A 20,161-nucleotide genomic window follows, 5' to 3' on the forward strand; every position below is an offset into this window, starting at 1 on the left:
TTTATTTTAACTTTGTTGATCCCGAACATGTTAAGGTCCCTTTATATGTTTTGGGATATGTAGAATATGAAAATACTATCGATTTATTTTAACTTTTCTGATTTATAACATGTTAAGGTCCCTTTATATGTTTCGGGATATGTAGAATATGAAAATACTATCGATTTTAAGACCGCGTGTAGATTAATTTTAACTTCCTTGATTTCTTACATGTTAAGGTATCTTTATATATGTTGAGATATGTAGAATATGAAAATACTATCGATTTATTTTAACTTTTATGATTTCTAACATGTTAGGGCCTCTTTATTTTTTGAGATATGCAGATTTCTTATCTTAGCTAAAATAAATCGATACGCGATCTTAAAATCGATAGTATTTTCATATTCTATATATCTCAAAACATATAAAGTGACCCTAACATGTTCGGGATCGAGAAAGTTAAAATAAATCGATACGCGATAATTAAATCGATACGCAATCATAAAATCAATAGCATTTTCATTTTTTGGCATATATTGAAACATATAAAGAAACCCTAACATGTTATAAATCAGAAAAGTTCCTATAAATCGATAAGCGATCAACAAAATCGATATCATTTTCATATTCTGCGTTCCTCATAGCGTATAAAGGGACTCTAACATGTTAGAAATCGGAAAAGTAAAAATAACTCGATACTAGATCTTCAAATCGATATAATTTTCATATTCTGCGTTCCTCAAAGCGTATAAAGGGACCCTAACATGCTAGAAATCATAAAATTAAAAATAAATAGATACGCAATCTTAAAATCGATATCTTTTTCATATTCTGCATTCCTCAGATCGTATAAAGGGACTGTAACATGTTAGAAATCAGAAAAGTAAAAATAACTCGATGCTAGATCTTCAAATCGATATAATTTTCATATTCTGCGTTCCTCAAAGCGTATAAAGGGACCCTAACATGCTAGAAATCATAAACTTAAAAATAAATAGATACGCTATGTTAAAATTGATACCATTTTCATAATCTTCATATTCGAAAACCTAAAAATTTGCCCCCATGTATTAGAAATAAAATAAATCGATATGGGATCTTAAAATCGATAGAATTTTCATTTTTTACTCGACTGAATATGTGAAATAGGACCCTCATACATTAGAAATTGAAGGTGGTAAAAAAGTAAGTGAATTTAAAAAAAAAATCAAAATTTTTATTCAAATAATATGTATTCGACTAATATTGTATTCGAATAATTTTTCATTCAACTATTTTTTATTCGATTGAAATAGTATTTTAAATATTCCAATAATAAATTATTTGGATTGTTTAGTCGTATTTTTATTCGAACAAAAATGTATTCGTCTCTCGTCAATCGAATAAAAAAGTATTCGTCTCTTGTCAATCGAATAATTTTTGCCCAACTCTGGATGAAAGACACTATATTCAAAAAGATTACAAATTGTCATCTCGTATGGAACAACATTACAATATATGGTTAGTAACGATATAGGAGATAATCGATAGATCGATATATAACAACTTTGTGTGTATATTGTATTATATCTAAATTATGGCTATTATTTTATTTAATTACACAATGCAATCACTAAATTTGTATTTTATTTTCTTAGAATGGATATTCTCTATCTTAATGAAGCAGAGGGAGGATCAGATAAACCTTCAACGCCTAGATATGCTCCTGGAAGTACCTTCCCAACTGTTCATGAAGACATTGCATTGGGTCAAGGTGAACACGAGGGTATAGGAGCAAGGGACAGCCTGCATGGTTATTTGTTTCATCTTCGACTCTGCACGCTCTTTGTTCTAAGGTCTCTTGAGCTCAGAAAAAGAGGAATTAAGTTTAGTGTAGCTGCAGAACATAAACCACTTAACCCATTTGATGACATAGTCTGCTGGGTGATGACCAACGAAGAGAAAGTATACCATTTGATACAGGTCAAGCATGGGAAGCCACCAGTAACCAAGAAAATCACAGCCAAAGACCTGACCAAAACCAAGTTCAACAATTGGGGTGATAAGTTCACTCTGCATCATTACCTGAAGGGTTACTGCAAAGTGAAGAAGATGCAGGTGTTTGAATCTACCCGAACAAATTTCATTGTAACAACCAACATTGATATGGATTTGAATGATGTAAAGAATGGTGGTATATCCATTAAACTGTTTGAGAACCACGACTTTGTTCAAATCATGAAGGAGAGTGATAAAAAGTGTTATAGGCTGGAGCTGAAAGACAACAGTGAGATCTATAAGGCGTTGAAAAAATCGTCTGGAGCAAATGATGAAGAGATGAAAATGTTTCTAGAAGATTTCATTATGGCTGTGAATCTTCCTGATGCGGCTCTACTAGAAAACATGATCAATGAAGATATTGGCGTAGTCTGTGACTTCCCAATCACAAGAACCTTAGGATCAGAACTTCAAAAGAACATGTTCGAATGGATTAATCAACAAAAAGGAATTTGGTTAACTGAAACCAGCATTGAGAAGTTGTTGACGGATGTTGAGGAAAGCATTGTCTACACCACTGTGGCTGGTGCGGATTATTCAGAGATCATCAAGGACATTAACATCGTGCTCGGTGAAGGGTACATACAGTTCTTCAAAAGTAAAATAGCAAAATTCATCAGTCCTCAATCTAAGGAACATCTTCTCCAAATCAATACAAGTCCCGAGCTAAGTTTTCTCACAGCAATCAAACTCCGACAAGTTCTACAATCGTGGGCCAAACACAGGTTTCAGTTCTTGTGGATTCGTTTCGGAAAACAAAAAGAATATTTCAAATTGTTCAAGTTCCGTTTCACTGTAAAAATTTTAGTAATTTACTGTAAGGTTAAAGACAATATATTACAAAATAAGGCTTACCTTTGTGAAATTTGTAAAATATGTGTCGATAAGTCCAAGAAAATAATTTTAATTTCTGAAGAAAAAATAGAAATAGAAGATTTTAAAAAAGAAATTCCTTTGCTGAAGGCAGTTGATGATGAGGATGTAGGTTTTAGTTTTAAACAACTCAATTTGAAGACTCAAACGAGACTTCTTAACAAGGAAGTTATAATTTTTCAAGGAAATGAAAACAAAATTAGTCTAACAACACTGTGCCGGTTAAATACAGAAAACAAATCAGAAACAACCGACTTGCTTAAAGAAATAATTGACTCTAGCACATTAATTTCTTTGATAAAAAGCGATACAATATGGGTAGGAAATGAAGTTAAGGATTCACCAATCATCGACTATCCCATTGAATGGAATAATAAACTCTTTCCTTCCGTTGTACTATCTGGAGAGGGCAATGGAGAATCCAGAAGTGAGAAGAGGGCAATACTGGTAAAATCTGAGTTTGATTACTCTCCATACAGAAAGCCTTATCTCTGGCTCTACAAGAAAGTTTTGGTCAATGCGGTTACCGAAGACAAGTTAGTTCGAGGGGAAAACAGAATAGTTATGTTCACTGATTGGGCGTTTCGAGACGATAAAGCTCAAATAGGCAAAACTGCACTTACTATGGTGTTTAATAATGTAATTAGGAAGCTGAAAATTTCAGATAAAAATTTGTGGATTTGTAGAATAAATACCAATAATTTCACCAAGGAATTCAAAATGGGATTGGAAAATAGGAAACGAACTTTTATAAGTAATGACATTTTTATTGATATACTCGTGGAACATCTGATGGAAGCGCAAGAAGACACAAGACTTAGAACAGAATTTGAGAAGAAACTGTTTAGGATGGCCATCGACGGGCGGATAAGGCTGTTTTTATTTTTTGAAGTCTTTGATGAAAATTGTCTAGAATATGAGGACTTAATCAAAAAAATAATGCGGTCATTAAATGGGAGTAAAATCGAAAAAGTGTTCGTTACAACCAGACCTGTAGGAGAGCCTTTGGAGGACATAAATCTTGACCAAGAAAGAATACTAAAAAATACATTTCAAATTAACCGTTGGACTGCCATTAAGTACATTGTAGGTGAATGGTTCGATAATTTATAAAAATGGGTAGAAAATCACTGCAATAAGAAAGTGATGACAATACTGCCTGGAGAATAATTAATGGTGTTCTCTGTCATACATACATGCTTTGCGAAGAACAAACCGAAAATATCAAGCATACCAAAGGTAACATATAGGGATGCGACATCGATGTCGATGTTTTGAAAACATCGATGTTTTTGAGCCGATGTTTTTTTAACATCGATGTTTTGCGTTTGTCCCAATTTTTCATTTTTTCCCGAAAGTAACTAAATGAAAACAAAAAATTTACAGTATAAACAATTTCCTATCAACAATGTGGTGGGATAAAAAGGACCTCCAACCATCACGCTAAAGACGTAATAAAGATAAATTACGAATAGAAAAACATCGATGTTTTAAAATATCTATGCTCAATATTAAAATATATCTCACAAATATTAAAATATCATTGCATACAAATCTTTTCCAAAAATACATCGATGTTTTTGAACAATTTCAGAAACATAATGTCTAAGGCCAGTCAAAAGTGCTTTTTGTATCAAAGAATAGGACATCGACTACAAAAACATCGATGTTTTAAAATATCGTTGCTTACAGTATATTTCCGAAAAAACATCGATGTTTTTGAACAACTATTGAAAGAACATAAGGTCTGTTCTTATCATGCTCAGGCCAGTCAGAAGTGCTTTTTGTTTGTGATCAATGTTTTTTGGGTAATATATTGTAAGCAACGATATTTTAAAAACATCGATGTATTTTGTAGTCGATGTCGGATTCTTAGTTTCAAAACCCACTTTTGACAGGCCGTAGAATGCTTGATCGTTGGAACAAACCTTATGTTTCTGAAATAGTTGTTCAAAAACATCGATGTTTTTGGGTAATGTATTGTAAGCAACGATATTTAAAAACATTGATGTTTTTTGGAGTCCATGTTCTATTGGTTGAATGAAAAAGCACTTCTGACTGGTCGGGGCATGCGTATGTTACTGAAATGGTTAAAAAAACATCGATGTTTTTTTTATCGATGTCGCATCTCTAGTAACATAAGGTAGAATACCAAAAAGAATACCACCAATTCAATTATTTTATCTTTGCCGTTAAAGTAATCATAAGGCTTTAAACATAACTTCTAGTAAAAAGTTTCCTAAGTCATTATAGTTGAGGGCTATTTGTGGGCATTGCCTTTATCAGCGCTCCGTTACTCTCTGGAAGAGGATCGCCTAAACTCATCGAGTAGTATCCAAGACCACATATGTTATATCTTTAGTTATTAACTAGTATATATGTATTTAAGATTGTATCATATTGTAAATATCAATTTTTTTTAACTTATGAATAATAAACGTAGTTCTCAGAGACATCCTGGACGCGCCTAAATAAAGTCATTATTAGAACATCTTAATGGGTACACTGGTAAATGATATCTCTGTCGAGAAGAAGACAGATGTGGTATCCTTTGAGTCAATGTGGGCTCGTCGTAGGATGTCTGCTCAAGCATCAAGTATTTTGGTGGTCATTACTTCAACATTCTAAGCTAGAAAATTTGGGAATCGCTGGAAATGAACTGGCGGACGTTGCAGCCAAACAAGCACTTGCCCTTCCGGGTCGGGGGGCGGCCATTCTGACACCCCAAGAAATAAGTCTTCCGATGAAAAATGAAATATTAGCTAGTTGGCAAGCCATGTGGAATGAAAGCCCGCCAAGCAAATTAAAAACGATTAAACCATGGACCACATCAAACCGTTCAAATCGCAGGGAGGAGGTAGCTATAGCCAGATTGAGAATAGGTCATACGAATTTAACTCATGCATACCTGATCAATAAGCAACCACCGCCAAAATGTCAATACTGCAACAGTGTACTTACAATCAGTCACATATTTGAGGAATGTCATTTCTATTGCATGAACTTACGTAGATTGGGAGTTGGACCGAGTGTTTCAGATGCCCTGAATGATGACCAAAAAACATAGAAATGGTTTTAATTTTCTTAAAAAGGAATAATCTTTTGAATAAGATCTAAACCCAAAAGTTTGTCATGTATTAAACCATTCTAAAATAAGTAATTATTCAAACTTATTTAGCAATTAAAGAATTTCAAATCTTGAAATAGAATTATAGAGTGAGAAGCGTGGGCGTTGATGACCTCAGGGTTTTACGCCCAAAAGCCCCAACCAACAACAACTACAACAACAACTTCAACATTCTTCCACCTTCGTTTCCAGCTGGTTCTAAGGACTGATTCTCTGCAGCATGTTACCCCACGAGGAATAGAGACGAGTGTACTTCCCTTGCGTATTTGCGATGACTAGAGCCTGATTCCCTCAAGTGTAGTAACGTCAAAAGATCGGTGCACCTTTAGTCACTCCCTCTATATTCTAGCTTCTCCATTCCTGCTTTACTTCAGTAGTACCTAATTAGGGTTCCACGGTACACAAAAGTTCTGCCAAATAATTTAGGATTATGTTGTTTCATCTCAACATAATTTTAATTACAAGTAAGATAATGTAGAACTAGAAAACTATATAAAATAAATGTTTGGTACTTGACTAAGCGTAATAATTTACCTCATTTTAATATTTTTTCTACACTGTTTAATTTATAATTACTTTCAAATGTAACGTACTTTACCATCATCCCCACTCCTCCCAATATTTATGTATTTAGTTAAGTGTTTCGACCACTAGGGCCATTTACACTGAGTTTACAAAGTTAGTAGGTAACAATTGACATATTAACAAAGTTACATATAATTACAAAGTGAGAAAGTTATAAATTAACAATTACAATTACAAGTTACAAATTTACAATTATAATTAAAATTACATATTTACAACTATGATTTACATTTTAAAAAGTTGCAATTAGATTTGAGGTAGTTAGTAAATTGCTATAATTAATTTTGCATCCACTTATCTATTGCTGGACAGTTAGACTATATGTGATCATAAATATTAATGATTTTTAGAAAGTGAAAAAGTTTTGTTATTGTAGTGGAATCTGAAGAGAACCAGTTGTATTCCTCCCAATACAAATGGTTCACTCTGACTTTGACTTCTGTCAAAACAGGTATAAATTCTGTCTTGTTCATTTTCTTCCTTTTTTTCTTGATTTTATTCTTATCCCCCCTTTTCATCTCTTATTTTGTACTGTCTTTTATATTTATTCTTTTTATCTGTGACTGTTTCCGTTTTCATTTATTTTTTGTATATCTTTTATTTTTCTTATTTATTTTTACGTTTCATTATAATACGTTTCCCTATAATTTTCCATTTACATTTTTTTTTTTATTTTTTACTTATATTAAGTGTTATCTTTTTTAGCCCTGACAAAACCCAGCAACGTGGGGCGCAAAACGTTGGTTCATTGAAATAGTTGTCACTATTTGGGTTTTTTTTTTTTTTTTTTTACCGCACCCGGATTATATTTCATTTAGATTAATTATTTTATATATACTTATTTGAGAGTGGTTTAGTTTATTCTTAATTTAAAACAATTTTGATCCTTTTTTCCTCTCAACTTTTATTCTTTAAAATTTCTCCAACGTTTCGGCCCTCAGGCCATTCTCAAGAATACCACCTACAAAAAGATTTTTTATTTTTATATAACAATTACATTATTTCCTTCAACTACACACTGATTTCTTTCCATTCATCATGTGACAAGGGCAATTAGCCTACAATTTTAAGATTTAAAAAAGAAATGACATCAATATTGAAGGTAGGGGCAAAGAAATCAGTGTGTAGTTGAAGGAAATAATGTAATTGTTATATAAAAATAAAAAAATCTTTTTGTAGGTGGTATCCTTGAGAATGGCCTGAGGGCCGAAACGTTGGAGAAATTTTAAAGAATAAAAGTTGAGATGAAAAAAAGGATCAAAATTGTTATAAATTTAGAATAAATATTTCTTTTATTAATAATACACACGGTCAATCAGCGATCTTCCAAAAAGTAGTATGAAAAAATTTAAAATAGGACCTATGAGGATGTATTTTTTACAATTTGACCAGTAATGTAAAATTGGTGATAATAGTTTACTTTATCTCATAGTTTTTTCACTTTCTCTAGAAGGGATTTGATTAAAATCCTCATACCAATGTACTATTAAATAGTCTTCATTACCCCTATCCTTAAACACCTTCTGTCCACCTGATTACCGAAGAATAAAAACTAAGAGTTTCAAATAAAAATATAAATAGATAGAAAGAGAGATAATATTTAACTAAAACATTATTGGATGTTTTTACTATTTACAAAGAATCTGTAAATATGTATGTATATTCATATGATCGTCACTATTTCATTCGTTTTCCTTTTATTTAATTTTATTGGAATATACATCAAGTTTTATGATTTGTTAGAAGATTTTTGTGTTTACCTTTTTATTGGTTTATTTATTATTTTTCTAGATTTTGTATTTCTGATGTTTGTTAATCTTGTAAATATGTAACAGTAGTTGTAACTTATTTTTAGTGCACTTGAATTTGATTCTTTTTTATTTTATTTATTAGAAATAGAGGTTCTAGAGTTGAGAACTTTTTAGGTTCAATTCCCTTACAGGTCGGTCACAATCTCTTTCATGGGAACCCTGAAAAATGATTCTTGACATTTCCACTCTGAGGTTGTATAGGTCTTCGATGGAAGACTTAGACCAAAACATAAAAAAAAAAAGTATATGAATATATTTGTATTTATTATGTAATGTACACTAAGTAATTAAAAAAATAATATAATACACACTAAGGTGGAATTATATTTAAAATAATTAAAGTTTAGAAAAGGTCTTTTATTAATCATGAAACAAATTAAATTTAATTGCAATCCATAATAAAGTTCTGCTAAGTTCAAACCACACAGATAGGTACAGGAGACAACTAGTTTGTAAACTTCACATGCGCCCGCCTTTATACTTCAGGTAATCAGATACACCTCTGTGCTTGTGAATTTTAGCATACCGTAAGGCAGTAAATCCTCTTACATCTGTCTCATTTATTGGAACACCACGATCGACGAGCAGTTCCACCACGGCCAAGTGGCCCGCATTAGATGCTAACATTAGTGGTGTCAATTCAAAGAATTTTTTGGCTGATATGTCTGCCCCGCGGTCCAACAGCAAGCTCACGACTGCAGTGTGTCCTCTAAGCACTGCAAGATGTAAGGCAGTGGTCCCACCCTTATCTTTCAAATCTATCGCTGCCCCGGCATCAAGAAGTGCAGTCACAACTGCTGTGTGTCCTCTCTCAGCTGCTGCATGTAAGGCAGTTACCTCTTCCAGACCTATCATGTCCACTGCTGCGCCATGTTCCAACAATACGTTCACCACTGCCAAATGTCCTCTCTTTGCTGCACGATGTAATGCAGTAAGTTGTAACTTATCTTTCATATCTACTGCTGCTCTTGCATCTAGCAGTGCTGTCACTACTCCAGTGTGTCCTTCCTCTGCTGCGAGATGTAAGGCTGTCCTCTTTACCCGATCTTTCATATCAACTGCTGCCCCAGCATCAAGTAATGATTTCACTACAGTGGCGTGTCCTAGGTATGCTGCAAGATGTAAGGGAGTGCTCTGTTTCTGACTTTTCATATTTACCGCTGCCCCAGCATCAAGCAGCATTTTCACGATCTCGACGAATCCACTGAGAACACCAAAATGCAATATTCCATCACCATTACTGTCCTTCATAGCCAGGTCAGCTCCATCTTCAACAAGCAGCTGTAGGACAGCAGACTTATTACTGGAGACTGCAACAAAAGCTGGAGTACGGCCTACATTATCCTGTTCATTTACTCTAGCTCCAGCGGCGAGCAGAGTTGCTACTGACCCAGAACAGCCTCCTGCAGCAGCGTAGTGAAGCGGGGTTTGACCTTCTTTGTCCTTGATGTGGGGATTGGCACCATTTAGCAATAAGAAAGTTGCGATGTCTGCCTTTGAATTTTTCGCTGCCATCATCAAAGGAGTGACACCTGTGTTATCATGTGTGTCCACTCCCAACCCCATCCTGAGGAGTAATCTCACAATCAATGCATCACTGGCAATATGCAATGGCGTGAGGCCTTTTTCATTTTTTATGTTTGCTGTTGTGTTCTTATATTTCAATAATTTCAGCATTTCAACATTTCCTGATTGAACTACGGAATGGACAATGGAGTCACCACCTTTCAATCTGATATCCAGTAGAATACTGAAATCAGCTCCTTTCTTTTGTAACAACTCAACACCCCGGATATTACCCGTTCTTATGGCTTGAACTAACGGTGTTTCGCCGTAGTTGTTTTTTTCATTTGGATCCATCCCTCCTTCAACCAGAGCCTCAAGTGCTTCGTTGCGGCTTCCAGCAGCAGCAATATGAAGGTAGGTGTCTCCTCCAACCAAACGCTTGTCTGAACTGGCACCAACCAGTAACAGAGCCTTAACTGAAGAGGCACAATCATTCCTCACTGCTTCCTCCAGGGGAGTGACATTGCTAGAGTTCACGACTTCCAGGTTTGCCTTCAGGAAACCAAGTGCATTAATGGAAGAACAGCTACTGACCCTTGCAGCCAAATGGAGTAGACTATTTCCTGACTGATTCAACATATTTACATCTCCACCTTCACTAACAAGGTCAAATATATCTCTAGGACTGTTGTTAATAACAGCGTATTCAAGTTGATCAGCCAACTCACAGCGACCTTTCTAAAACAGAAATATTAGATTAATTATGAGAGATAGTTGACCATGGATGACATACGAGGAGAAGATGGTTGGAGTGCGGTCAAAGAGAAACACAAATAAGTTGGTGTAACATATTTTATTGTGCCAAAGTTTCAGCTAGAGTTTGACCGAGAAGAACAACTTATCATTAACATATTCACAAATAGTTAATTTATTAAAAAAGTAATTTTCAAATTTTTATTTTTTCAATTGTATTTTTTTTTTTCCGCCAACCTTTTAACGTATTATTTCACTTTTAAACTTTTTCTAACACATTTTTTGTCCCCCTCTTATATACATTTCCTCCTTTTAACTGTTGTTAAATGCCCATGACACTGCCATCTTCTGGTACTTGGTTATTCGGTAATTCGTTCGTTCATATATATTTTTAACTCTTCCTATAACTATTTGTCGTCACTCTCTCACACGCTTTCTTCCTCTAAATATATTTTAATAAATATATAAATATTTTCTACTTATAATTTTTATTTTTACCCTCTCATAACGTTTCCTCTTAAAAAACACTCAGTCATTCTTGTAACGGCTTTTTTAATTCAGAGTTTGGCCGTCATTGGCACAGTATCCATTAGGCGTTTGATTTTCAAGCTAGAGAGCTAAACTTGGAGAGTGCCTATATGTTTGACAATATCAAAATTTTTTTTTTCTATTCATTTCTTATGGTATACTTTACTTATATTTTGCCTCTTTATCAATTATTATTGTTACATATATTTTCTTCCACTCAATTTTCTTTTTCTTTCCATATTTCAATTTTTAAATTATTAATAACTAATATGTTCATACTTCTTTTCATTACATAACTTCATTTTTATTTCATTTCCTTAATTATGTTAGTTTACCCACTTTTTCAATTACTTATGTATACATTTTATTTCCCGCTTCTCTCATCACTTCATTTTATTAATTCTATTTTGTAAAATTATTCATTTTATGTTATTCTGTTTATACTTTCTTTTTATTTTCTATACTTACTGGGGTTATCTTGTTCTGTTCTTAGCCCTGAAGAAGGCTAGAAACTCTAGCCGAAACGTTGGCACAATAAAATAGGTTACACCAAATTAATTGTATTTCTCTTTGACAGCACCCCCAACTATCTTCTCCTCGTAAGAAATATAAGATGTTGGTTTTCTATTAAAATTTACCAATATATAGAATTTGAACATCTTAGATCAAAAAAAAGGTCAAGATTTAACTTGAATCACTGTCCCATTTTACACATGGGCTTCTCCATTTCAATATATAACCATAATGAACGATGCTTGTTCATAAAGCTAATTTCGGTATATGCAGATATTTTTTTCTTTCCTACTGCTGCTGTACATGATGAACAACAATCAGCTCATATATTTGATGTGTAGTTCAACAATGCTAGTCCACTAAAATTTAAAATGTAATTTATAAATTTAATAATAACATTTAAATGGCAATAATTACTTGAAATAAAAATGATTTGCAATTGTAAAAACTGTTTTAGGTAAACATTCTTTGATAACAACACAAATGAAAAATAAAATAAAAAATGGGACTTACATTCATTTGGGAATATATAAAAATGGTTTTTAATTTAAATTGACATATCTTCATAGATTAATAATAAGGTAAGGGTAAAAATAAGGACAATAACTAAGAAATTTTGGCTTAATCTCAAAACAAAATTTAAATGTGTCATTAATTAGTGAAGAGAAAGTATATGTATTTAAATATTGAAATTTGGTATGTAAATGTGTACAAAAAAAAAAATATTAATGTGCAATAAAACTAAGCATTGCATTATTATTACTTTGATTATTTATTTAATACTCTTTCTCTATGTTGTGTATTATTTTAATTTGTTATCTTACTAATTATTAATTGTTTTAAAAATATATTTTATTTATTATGCTTCCAATTCCTCCTCAATCAGTTTTAAAATTAACTACGTCTTTTATATAATATTTTAGGTTATATAAATAGATCCTAACTATTTTCTAATTCTTACATCCTCTGCTTTGTTTAAAAATTTAACTTCTTTAAAATTAAACTCACGGTGAAAGTGGGTAAGAAAGTTTAAAACTAAACATGAGAGTTGTAGGAAGATAGTCCAGGGCCCTAGCTAATAGTATTAGTTCATAGTACAAGTGTCTAAACTAGTGTAGTAATAATACTAATACTTATTTTTTTCATGATTGGGATGACTATTAGTGATATTACAGGAATTAAAAATACTTAAGTACAGGTTATTATTTTACAAGTCTGTGTAATTGAATTAAGATAAATCTACATAACTAATAGTATTAGTTTGTACTTTATTATGAAACAGGGCCCAAGTGGTGGTCAATAAATGTATCAAAATAGTAAAAGAAAACTATTTATTGTTAACCAAAGTTTCGCCACATTGCAGGCCTTCAACATTGTTGAATCCGGGTTGAATGATACCTATGCCAAAACCACCCGAATTCAGCCCTGCAATAAGGGGCGAAACATTAGTTACTAAAAAAACAGTATTTTTTACTATTCTTGTACCATTGGTGATCATCATCCTTCAATCTATTATATAAGGTCTACTATTAATATTTCAATAAAAAATTCTTTAATATTTTTTATTTCTTTATCTTCATATTTTTTATTAAGGTACAATATAAATTTTGTTGATTGTACTGTATGTTGATTGTTAAACAGTAGATTATAAATATTTTTATTTGTAGAACTTAGAAGTGGGCAGAGGAGCCCAAAACGTAGTTCAAATATTCATGGGCCTAGACAGGATTTCGCCAAGAGAGGAGCAGGCAGGCACACACACATATACAAATGTATTCCATTCTAAAATGTTGGGTAAAAGAAAGATATCTAATTCCGCAATCCAAGAAATATCCTCATCATTTTATTTCTACCTCATAAAATTCAATCATTACTTTTAAAATTTTTATTACCTATAATCACAATAAATTACTGAAAATGAAACGACTGAATTTAAATTGTTAAAAACGAGGTCTACCAATGGCACGCACAATGAAAATATAAGGCAGTTTTGCACTTATCTCTGATGATTTTTTGGATGCCACCAACACTTTTTCCTGTCATTATCTGCCTAATAATAGAATATTTCCAGAAATAAATCATGTATCTAATAAGCTCACTTTTTTCCTTCTGTTTTTATTCTTGGGTCCTAAAAATCAAGGGGGGAGTTACGGCTTACATTAATTGTAAATTATTTATATTTAAATTATGGTTTATCTAAAACATGGTCTAGCATAAAATAAAATAAAATGCCATATCCACTTCTTACTTTTGCGGAAAACTGATTTAATCATACACAGACAGATAGACTAAGTAAAAAATGTTCCATTATGTTATTTTTTTCTTTTGTTAATTTACTTTTTGTACTTTTTAAATTGATAATTAAATAAATAAGGCATTGATGGCAAGCAGATTTTTTTCCTCAATTTCGAAACAACCAACATCAGACACTTAACAACCCAGTAGTATAAACATAGGTTTAGAATCTGCTCACTCATACTTAATATATTTCACAATTTAACCTTGTAATTTTACTAATAAAATTAGTGATTGTAAACAAAAAATATACGACAGGCATTTTGAAAAATATGCCATACAGAGTTGGGTAAAAATTAGCTACAGTTAAAACTAATAGTTAAAATTGTGGTAGATACAATAAGTATTTAGCCAAAACGTACAGCATTTTCTTTGTTAATTGGAATTAGCAAAATAATTTTGTTTTTAAATTTTAGAAACTACAAATTACCTTTACCTATGAAATATTTAATTTCAGGTAAAGTATTCCAACATGAATAAAAAAAAAAAAGATTATGTAACTACATGAAAAGTAAAAACAAAACAAAAAGATTATGTATTGAAAAATCGATATAAACGCTCAAGAAAAAGATATCCATTTTACAAGATGGAGAATTACTTCAGAGGGTTCATACAGAAGATGAGAGAAAGCCCCGAAATGTTAGTAGAGAAGTATTTATGAAATAAAGAAAGGGCTATTTACAAAATGCTACCAGCATAAAATAAAATTATGAAGGATTTCAATATTGAGATAAACACATATATACCTCCGATAAGGTCCTGAGCTGGACATCAGTGATCCCATACTTCTTGGCCAGAGATGTCATTATTACAATCACATGAGTTGGTAACTTCATTGTCCCATCAGCTACCAGCTGGGTGAGGAGAGCCATGGCGTTCTCCATGTCGGTCCGGGGAAAAGAGAACTCTTCTAGAAGCCACACTCTGTAGTACCTCAGGCGTAGCTTCTGGATCCGGTGGCAGACATCGGCAAGCAGGACACAGGACATTGTATCTCCTGTCACCAGTGAGTAGAGAAGCGCCAGCAACAGACACTGTGGACTACTAAGCTCCATGTCAGCGATGGTACAAGGTCCGAAGATGTTGGCCGCTGCACCGTAGGCGGCACCAAACCATATCTTTCTGAAGAAGCTGTTTCTGGACAAGGGAGCGATTCCCTTCAATTGCTGGAAAGGCATTTCTTCAAACTGTAAATTAGTCATTAATGACAGTTATGTGTATCATGAACATAAAAATTAAAATTAATCAATTATTGAAATAGTCAAATTATATTTTCACAAATATGTGACAAAATAAGATAAATCTCTAATAATAAAAATTCTGAAGTGTGGTGAAAGGAAAAAAAAAACAATGAATATTTAAGAAAAAAAATCATTTTAACATTATGTCTTAATTTTATGAAATTAAATTTAAATATGTATATGTTAACATATTCATTATTTAGCTTATTAATATTTCTATAAAAAAATAATTATTAAATATGAGCTTTAGGGTAAATGATCTAATAGTTGCCATGGTTCCTTAAGTTGACACTTCAAATTTAAATTTGAAGAATAACAATTCAATCTAAGAAAATTCATTAAATTTTCTGCCAATAGGAGGATGAGCTTAAAATGGGTGAAAAATAATATTGGCTAATTATCAATATAATATATTATCAACTGTGTAACTCTATAAATAATACCTCCTGCCATTTTATTACGATACACCCTCAAGTCAAGCACACATTGCTCTCTTCCTTAGTGAATTTGATAAGAAGGGAAGGATATTTCCAAAGATTTTTCTTTTGTAAAGCATGCATTAAGTTGTTTTCTGTTAATTCTAAGAACCCAATGACACTTGAATTTAGGACATTAAAAGTATAAAATATGTTAAATAAATAAAAATTGATGATAGTGCCAATATTAGGAACACTACAAACACCCTTGCCCTTTCCTTTACTTCAGGAAAATATTTGTCAGTGATATATACCAAAAATTTCGACCCAGGATTTCATTAAAAATCCATATGTTGTGATATCTTTCATTTCAATTGGCTCTGAAAGACTCAGCAGATTCCATAGACAAAATCATAAAAGTTCTGAAAGAAACCCAACTGTATTCTAAAATATAAATTACCAATATCAACCAGCATAATTGTTTAAGGAAAACAGTCTATATTAAAAATATTCATAAATACAATGCCAAAAAGGGCATAATAATCTAGAAGTTGATCGCCCAGAATAAAACTTTAATCTGAATCTAAAACATTCATTTCTAATGACTGGAACCTTAAGTTGACAACTTGTTCTCCCAAAGTTGAAAATCTGTTCCTAATATTGACAGCCAACTTTTTAGAATAGTTTCCTGCATGTTTAAATGGTAGATTTTTTAATTTACTCATCTGTTTGTGGTAAAGTTATCATAAGCAACATTGCATTAAATTAATACACTCTGTATTTTTCTTAAATATATTACTAGTGAAAATGGAAATATTCTAAAATGTTATGGTTATTCCATAAGCAAACAAAACTTTATTTTCTGACAAGTTTTGGCAAAGAAGGGAGATACGTCGATTTACACACAAATAAAGTCAGAGAAACATTTTCTAACTGTCCTAATCTCCTCAAAAGCTGCTAGTATGATAGTTCCTTCATTCTCGGGGCGTCTGTAGCTCAGGAAATAGAGACGCCGGTCTTTGTAGTCTAGGAACTGTCGGTTCCCAAATAAGGCCAGGGGGGTCAACTTTAATTTCTGTGGAGGGCCCATAGCAACTTGACCTCAACCATAGCATTAAAATAGGGTGGTATCCTGTAGATACTCCTGCCCCCAACGTATGTTAGAAATGACCAGAAAGGAGGTCATAAAAAAAAAGATAAAAAAAAGAAGTTTTAAAAAAATTCCTCTACTTTTTATATACAAATATGAACTAGTCCCACAGCATGCTGCAGAAAACCATCCAACATTTTTTTTCATTTTAAAAAATTCTGTTTGTCTTATTTCCTTTTACTAACATTACTAACCTTATACTTTACTTTATTTATAATCTATACATTTTCTTAAGACTGGTTCAAATAAATAAAATTTTATCCATTTTAGTCTCAAAACATTTTTTATTCCTTTATCAGTCCGACGTTTCAGCCAATTCGACCATCCTCAAGGACAATCTATTACAAACAACTTTTATTACACATATGATCTTTAACAATTCCAAACAAATAATAACATATTAATAAATTATCATACCTTATACAATTTTAGAACCACATCATTTAAAAAACAACTTTATGCAGGCTATTCTGCCCAGGTCATTTATATCAGTCCACAGATTGCCTTATGAGACATTAAAACAATCGAGAATCATATAATTTTACTAATAAGCAATTCTTAAATAATGTCTAATCACCTAATTAGTCAATTGTTCACATTAAATTAAAAATTAAAACTTTTTATCAAAGTCAACCTTCTTTATTAAAATTTATCACATTATTTGTAACCTTCCCTACACTCAGGTCATGCATTTAATTTATTTCTTACAACTATATTTTGGTTAAATTTTCTCTTTATTTTATTCTTAAAATTCATATCAAGGTTAATTATAATTATCAACATTAATTATATCCCATATTTTTCATAAATTAATTTTACTTAAAATCTCTGCATTGTGTTGGTTCATATTTCTTCTGTCTGTATTAAAGTTCCCTATATAATTAATGTTTTCTGATATGTAGATGGACTCAAGCATTTTTTTTAATGTATTATTTCCTTAATGTGAAATCATAGTATTTTCAAAATCAAAAGTATGCTGGTTTTTGGTTGTATGCTGCACTAGTGCTATTTTATTTGGATCTTTCTCCTTGTTTTTTAAATCATTATTGTGTTGGTAAATTATATCACACAGCAATTTCTTTGTTTTACCTGTATAATATAGCTGGACAATTTAGACAGGGAATTTTATATATTAATCCCGATTGATTTCTTGTATCAATTTTGGCCTTTAATATATTATAATAATTTTTGATTTTATTGTTGGAGTATTAATTAATTTGATGAATATGATGTTAGAGTATTCATCAACATTATAATCCTTAAAAGATTTCTTAATATCTTCAGATAGTCCCTTAGTATAATTGAATCCATACATTTTTTTTATTATTCACCATTTTGTTTTGTGTTTTATCTTGGACATTTTTAAGGTTCATTTCCCAAATCTTGTAAATTAATTTTTTTTAGTGTAAACATTTTCTAGTGACATATCGATTATCTTATTTTTTACAATATGCAACTTACTATCATCAGTTATTCTTATAGCTTTTTTAATATAATTATTTATTACATTATATTTCATAAGATAAGATTGGCAAGAATAATAATTCAATATCATATTACTGCTTGTTTCTTTCTTTGTCCATTCCGTGATTATATTCTTAACTTGCCTCATCATCAACATATCTAAAAATCTTAATTTACCTTCCTTTTCTAATTCCATTGATAACTTTAATTTTTCATGGTGACTGTTTAGCTCGGTCACAAGCAGAACTTAAAAATAAAGGGAAAAAGATCTGTGAAATGACTTGCACAAGATCAGCTATTTTTTTTTTCTTACCTCCTAAATATATTTATTAGGAAAAAAGCTAGTTTATTTCTCCTTTTAATCTTGTATATATACATTTGTACAGTGTTTACATAGGCCAGTAGGTATTAGGGGAGATAACAGGTATCCTTGTACCTTGTTTCCCTCTACCAGTTTACAAAAACATCTTGTTAACTAATAAAAATAAAATAAAAATGCAGTTGATACAAACAAAGCACATAAAACAAATGAAACAAAACATAGTTTATCATATAACTAGAGAACAAGAACACTAAAATGTAAAGGAATGTAATTAAAAATAATTGTAATTACATAAGGTATATCCGGAATATATATAGGTATTATAAATATAAATATAGGTATGAATAAATATAGGTACTTACCCAAAAGTGGTACTAAGCTGTTACAAGTATTCACTGCCTATAAACACCAAGGTAAATGTATTGTCACAAAGGCCGATAATTTATTGTCAACGCGGGAACTGTTATCTTTGAGATCCCATTTCAGATTAGATATAACGAGAATAAAATCTTCTGACGAAATATTATAAAAACAAAATATGCCATTTCTATACTAAAGCTATAAATAAAGACGGATAACACAAAATATATGGTTAGCAGCAGAAAAGTGAACAATGTTATCCCATTTCGAAATTGCGTAGCTCGCATTTTCTGTCAGAAACTTTTTTTTTTTTTTTAAATAATTTATTTATTGATATTTACAACTGTATACATATAAACACATCAAGTAAATTTGCTGTAAGTGATATTATGACATGATAAAAACATGTGGAGAATCTAGCCATTGATAGAACTCCAAAAACATTTCTAAAGGAGAAGATCTCGAGGCCATCCTCTTTCCAGACGTCTAGGAGGATTATTAGGTAGTGAAGGAGAAGCCAGGTTAGAAACGAGTTGGTTTGGGTGGTTAGGAAGTTTATTATGGAAGGATTGGTATCTGGTTCTGGCCATATCGGCAACATAGGGGACATTGAGGTCCTAATGGATGATTTGATTTGTGACAAGGTAAGGAGCATTAAGGATTTTACGAAGGATTTTGGACTGCAAGGATTGGATTCGAGAGGAATTAGATGGTTTAGAGTAGCCCCATAGCTCAACTCCGTATGTCCAAATAGGCCTTATAATAATCATGTAGATCAGTCTTTTGTAATGGATTGGAAGTTTGGACCGTTTGTCTAGTAAATGTTGCAAAAGTCGGAATCGACGAGCAGTTTCCTGTCTTTTCAGTCATATATGAGGATACCATGTCAGTCTTTTGTCCAGATTTAGTCCTAAGTAACGGATCTGTCAGAAACTTAAAAGTAATAATTTACAAAACTATTATCTGGCATTGCACACTAAGCTAAGAACAGCGCCTTTTGTAAATAAATTCAAATAATCGGACAAAAAAAGGGGAATGAAATGAAGAATTAAGAACGTTGAATTGAGGGAACTTAAGATGGGAAGAATTAACTGGGCTTTTTTATCTCCCATATTCATTATTTCAGTTGCATGCTTTTGTTGTTTGGGTAATTTTTTTTTCTATCCCCTTCTGCATTTATGAAAATATATGTATACAG

At 31.8% G+C, this 20,161-nt stretch overlaps 2 protein-coding genes across 4 annotated transcripts in view; one reads left to right on the plus strand and one right to left on the minus strand.

Moving 5' to 3' along the window:
- The window catches only part of LOC136796656 (uncharacterized), a 43,419-nt gene extending 36,884 nt beyond the window's left edge, over window positions 1-6,535 (plus strand). Inside the window, exon 2 of the mRNA XM_067050967.1 lies at window positions 1,620-6,535. Coding sequence (XP_066907068.1) covers window positions 1,621-4,005 — 2,385 coding nt within the window. The 5' untranslated portion in view covers window position 1,620 and the 3' untranslated portion in view covers window positions 4,006-6,535. The remainder of the gene's footprint in view (window positions 1-1,619) is intronic.
- A 2,216-nt stretch (window positions 6,536-8,751) lies between these two features.
- LOC106687633 (serine/threonine-protein phosphatase 6 regulatory ankyrin repeat subunit B) lies at window positions 8,752-19,044 on the minus strand. Of its 3 annotated transcripts, XM_067050963.1 has the most exons (4): window positions 17,235-17,571; window positions 17,012-17,155; window positions 14,757-15,197; window positions 8,752-10,659 (listed from the first exon to the last, which is right to left on the minus strand). In XM_067050963.1, exons 3-4 carry the CDS (start codon window positions 15,186-15,188, stop codon window positions 8,875-8,877), a joined length of 2,217 nt encoding a protein of 738 aa, XP_066907064.1. In that variant the 5' UTR covers window positions 15,189-15,197; window positions 17,012-17,155; window positions 17,235-17,571; the 3' UTR covers window positions 8,752-8,874. The 3 variants fall into 3 exon arrangements, with proteins under 3 accessions (XP_066907064.1, XP_066907065.1, XP_066907066.1); XM_067050964.1 differs by lacking the exons at window positions 17,012-17,155; window positions 17,235-17,571 and adding an exon at window positions 18,966-19,044; XM_067050965.1 differs by lacking the exons at window positions 17,012-17,155; window positions 17,235-17,571 and adding an exon at window positions 11,841-12,074 and having other exon boundaries at window positions 14,757-14,885.
- Window positions 19,045-20,161: the final 1,117 nt, after the last annotated feature.

Source organism: Halyomorpha halys, unplaced genomic scaffold (genome assembly GCF_000696795.3).
Source record: "Halyomorpha halys isolate HHAL.00 unplaced genomic scaffold, Hhal_1.1 Scaffold990.1, whole genome shotgun sequence".
NCBI classification, from domain to species: Eukaryota; Metazoa; Arthropoda; class Insecta; order Hemiptera; family Pentatomidae; genus Halyomorpha; species Halyomorpha halys.

Excerpts from the sequence above, each read along its gene's own strand:
- LOC106687633 (XM_067050964.1), bottom strand. The coding sequence starts at position 15,188 with ATGCCTTTCCAGCAATTGAAGGGAATCGCTCCCTTGTCCAGAAACAGC. Across the intron at positions 10,660-14,756 it reads AGCTCAGGACCTTATCGGAG|AAAGGTCGCTGTGAGTTGGC; the intron begins GTATATATGTGT and ends TTTCTGTTTTAG.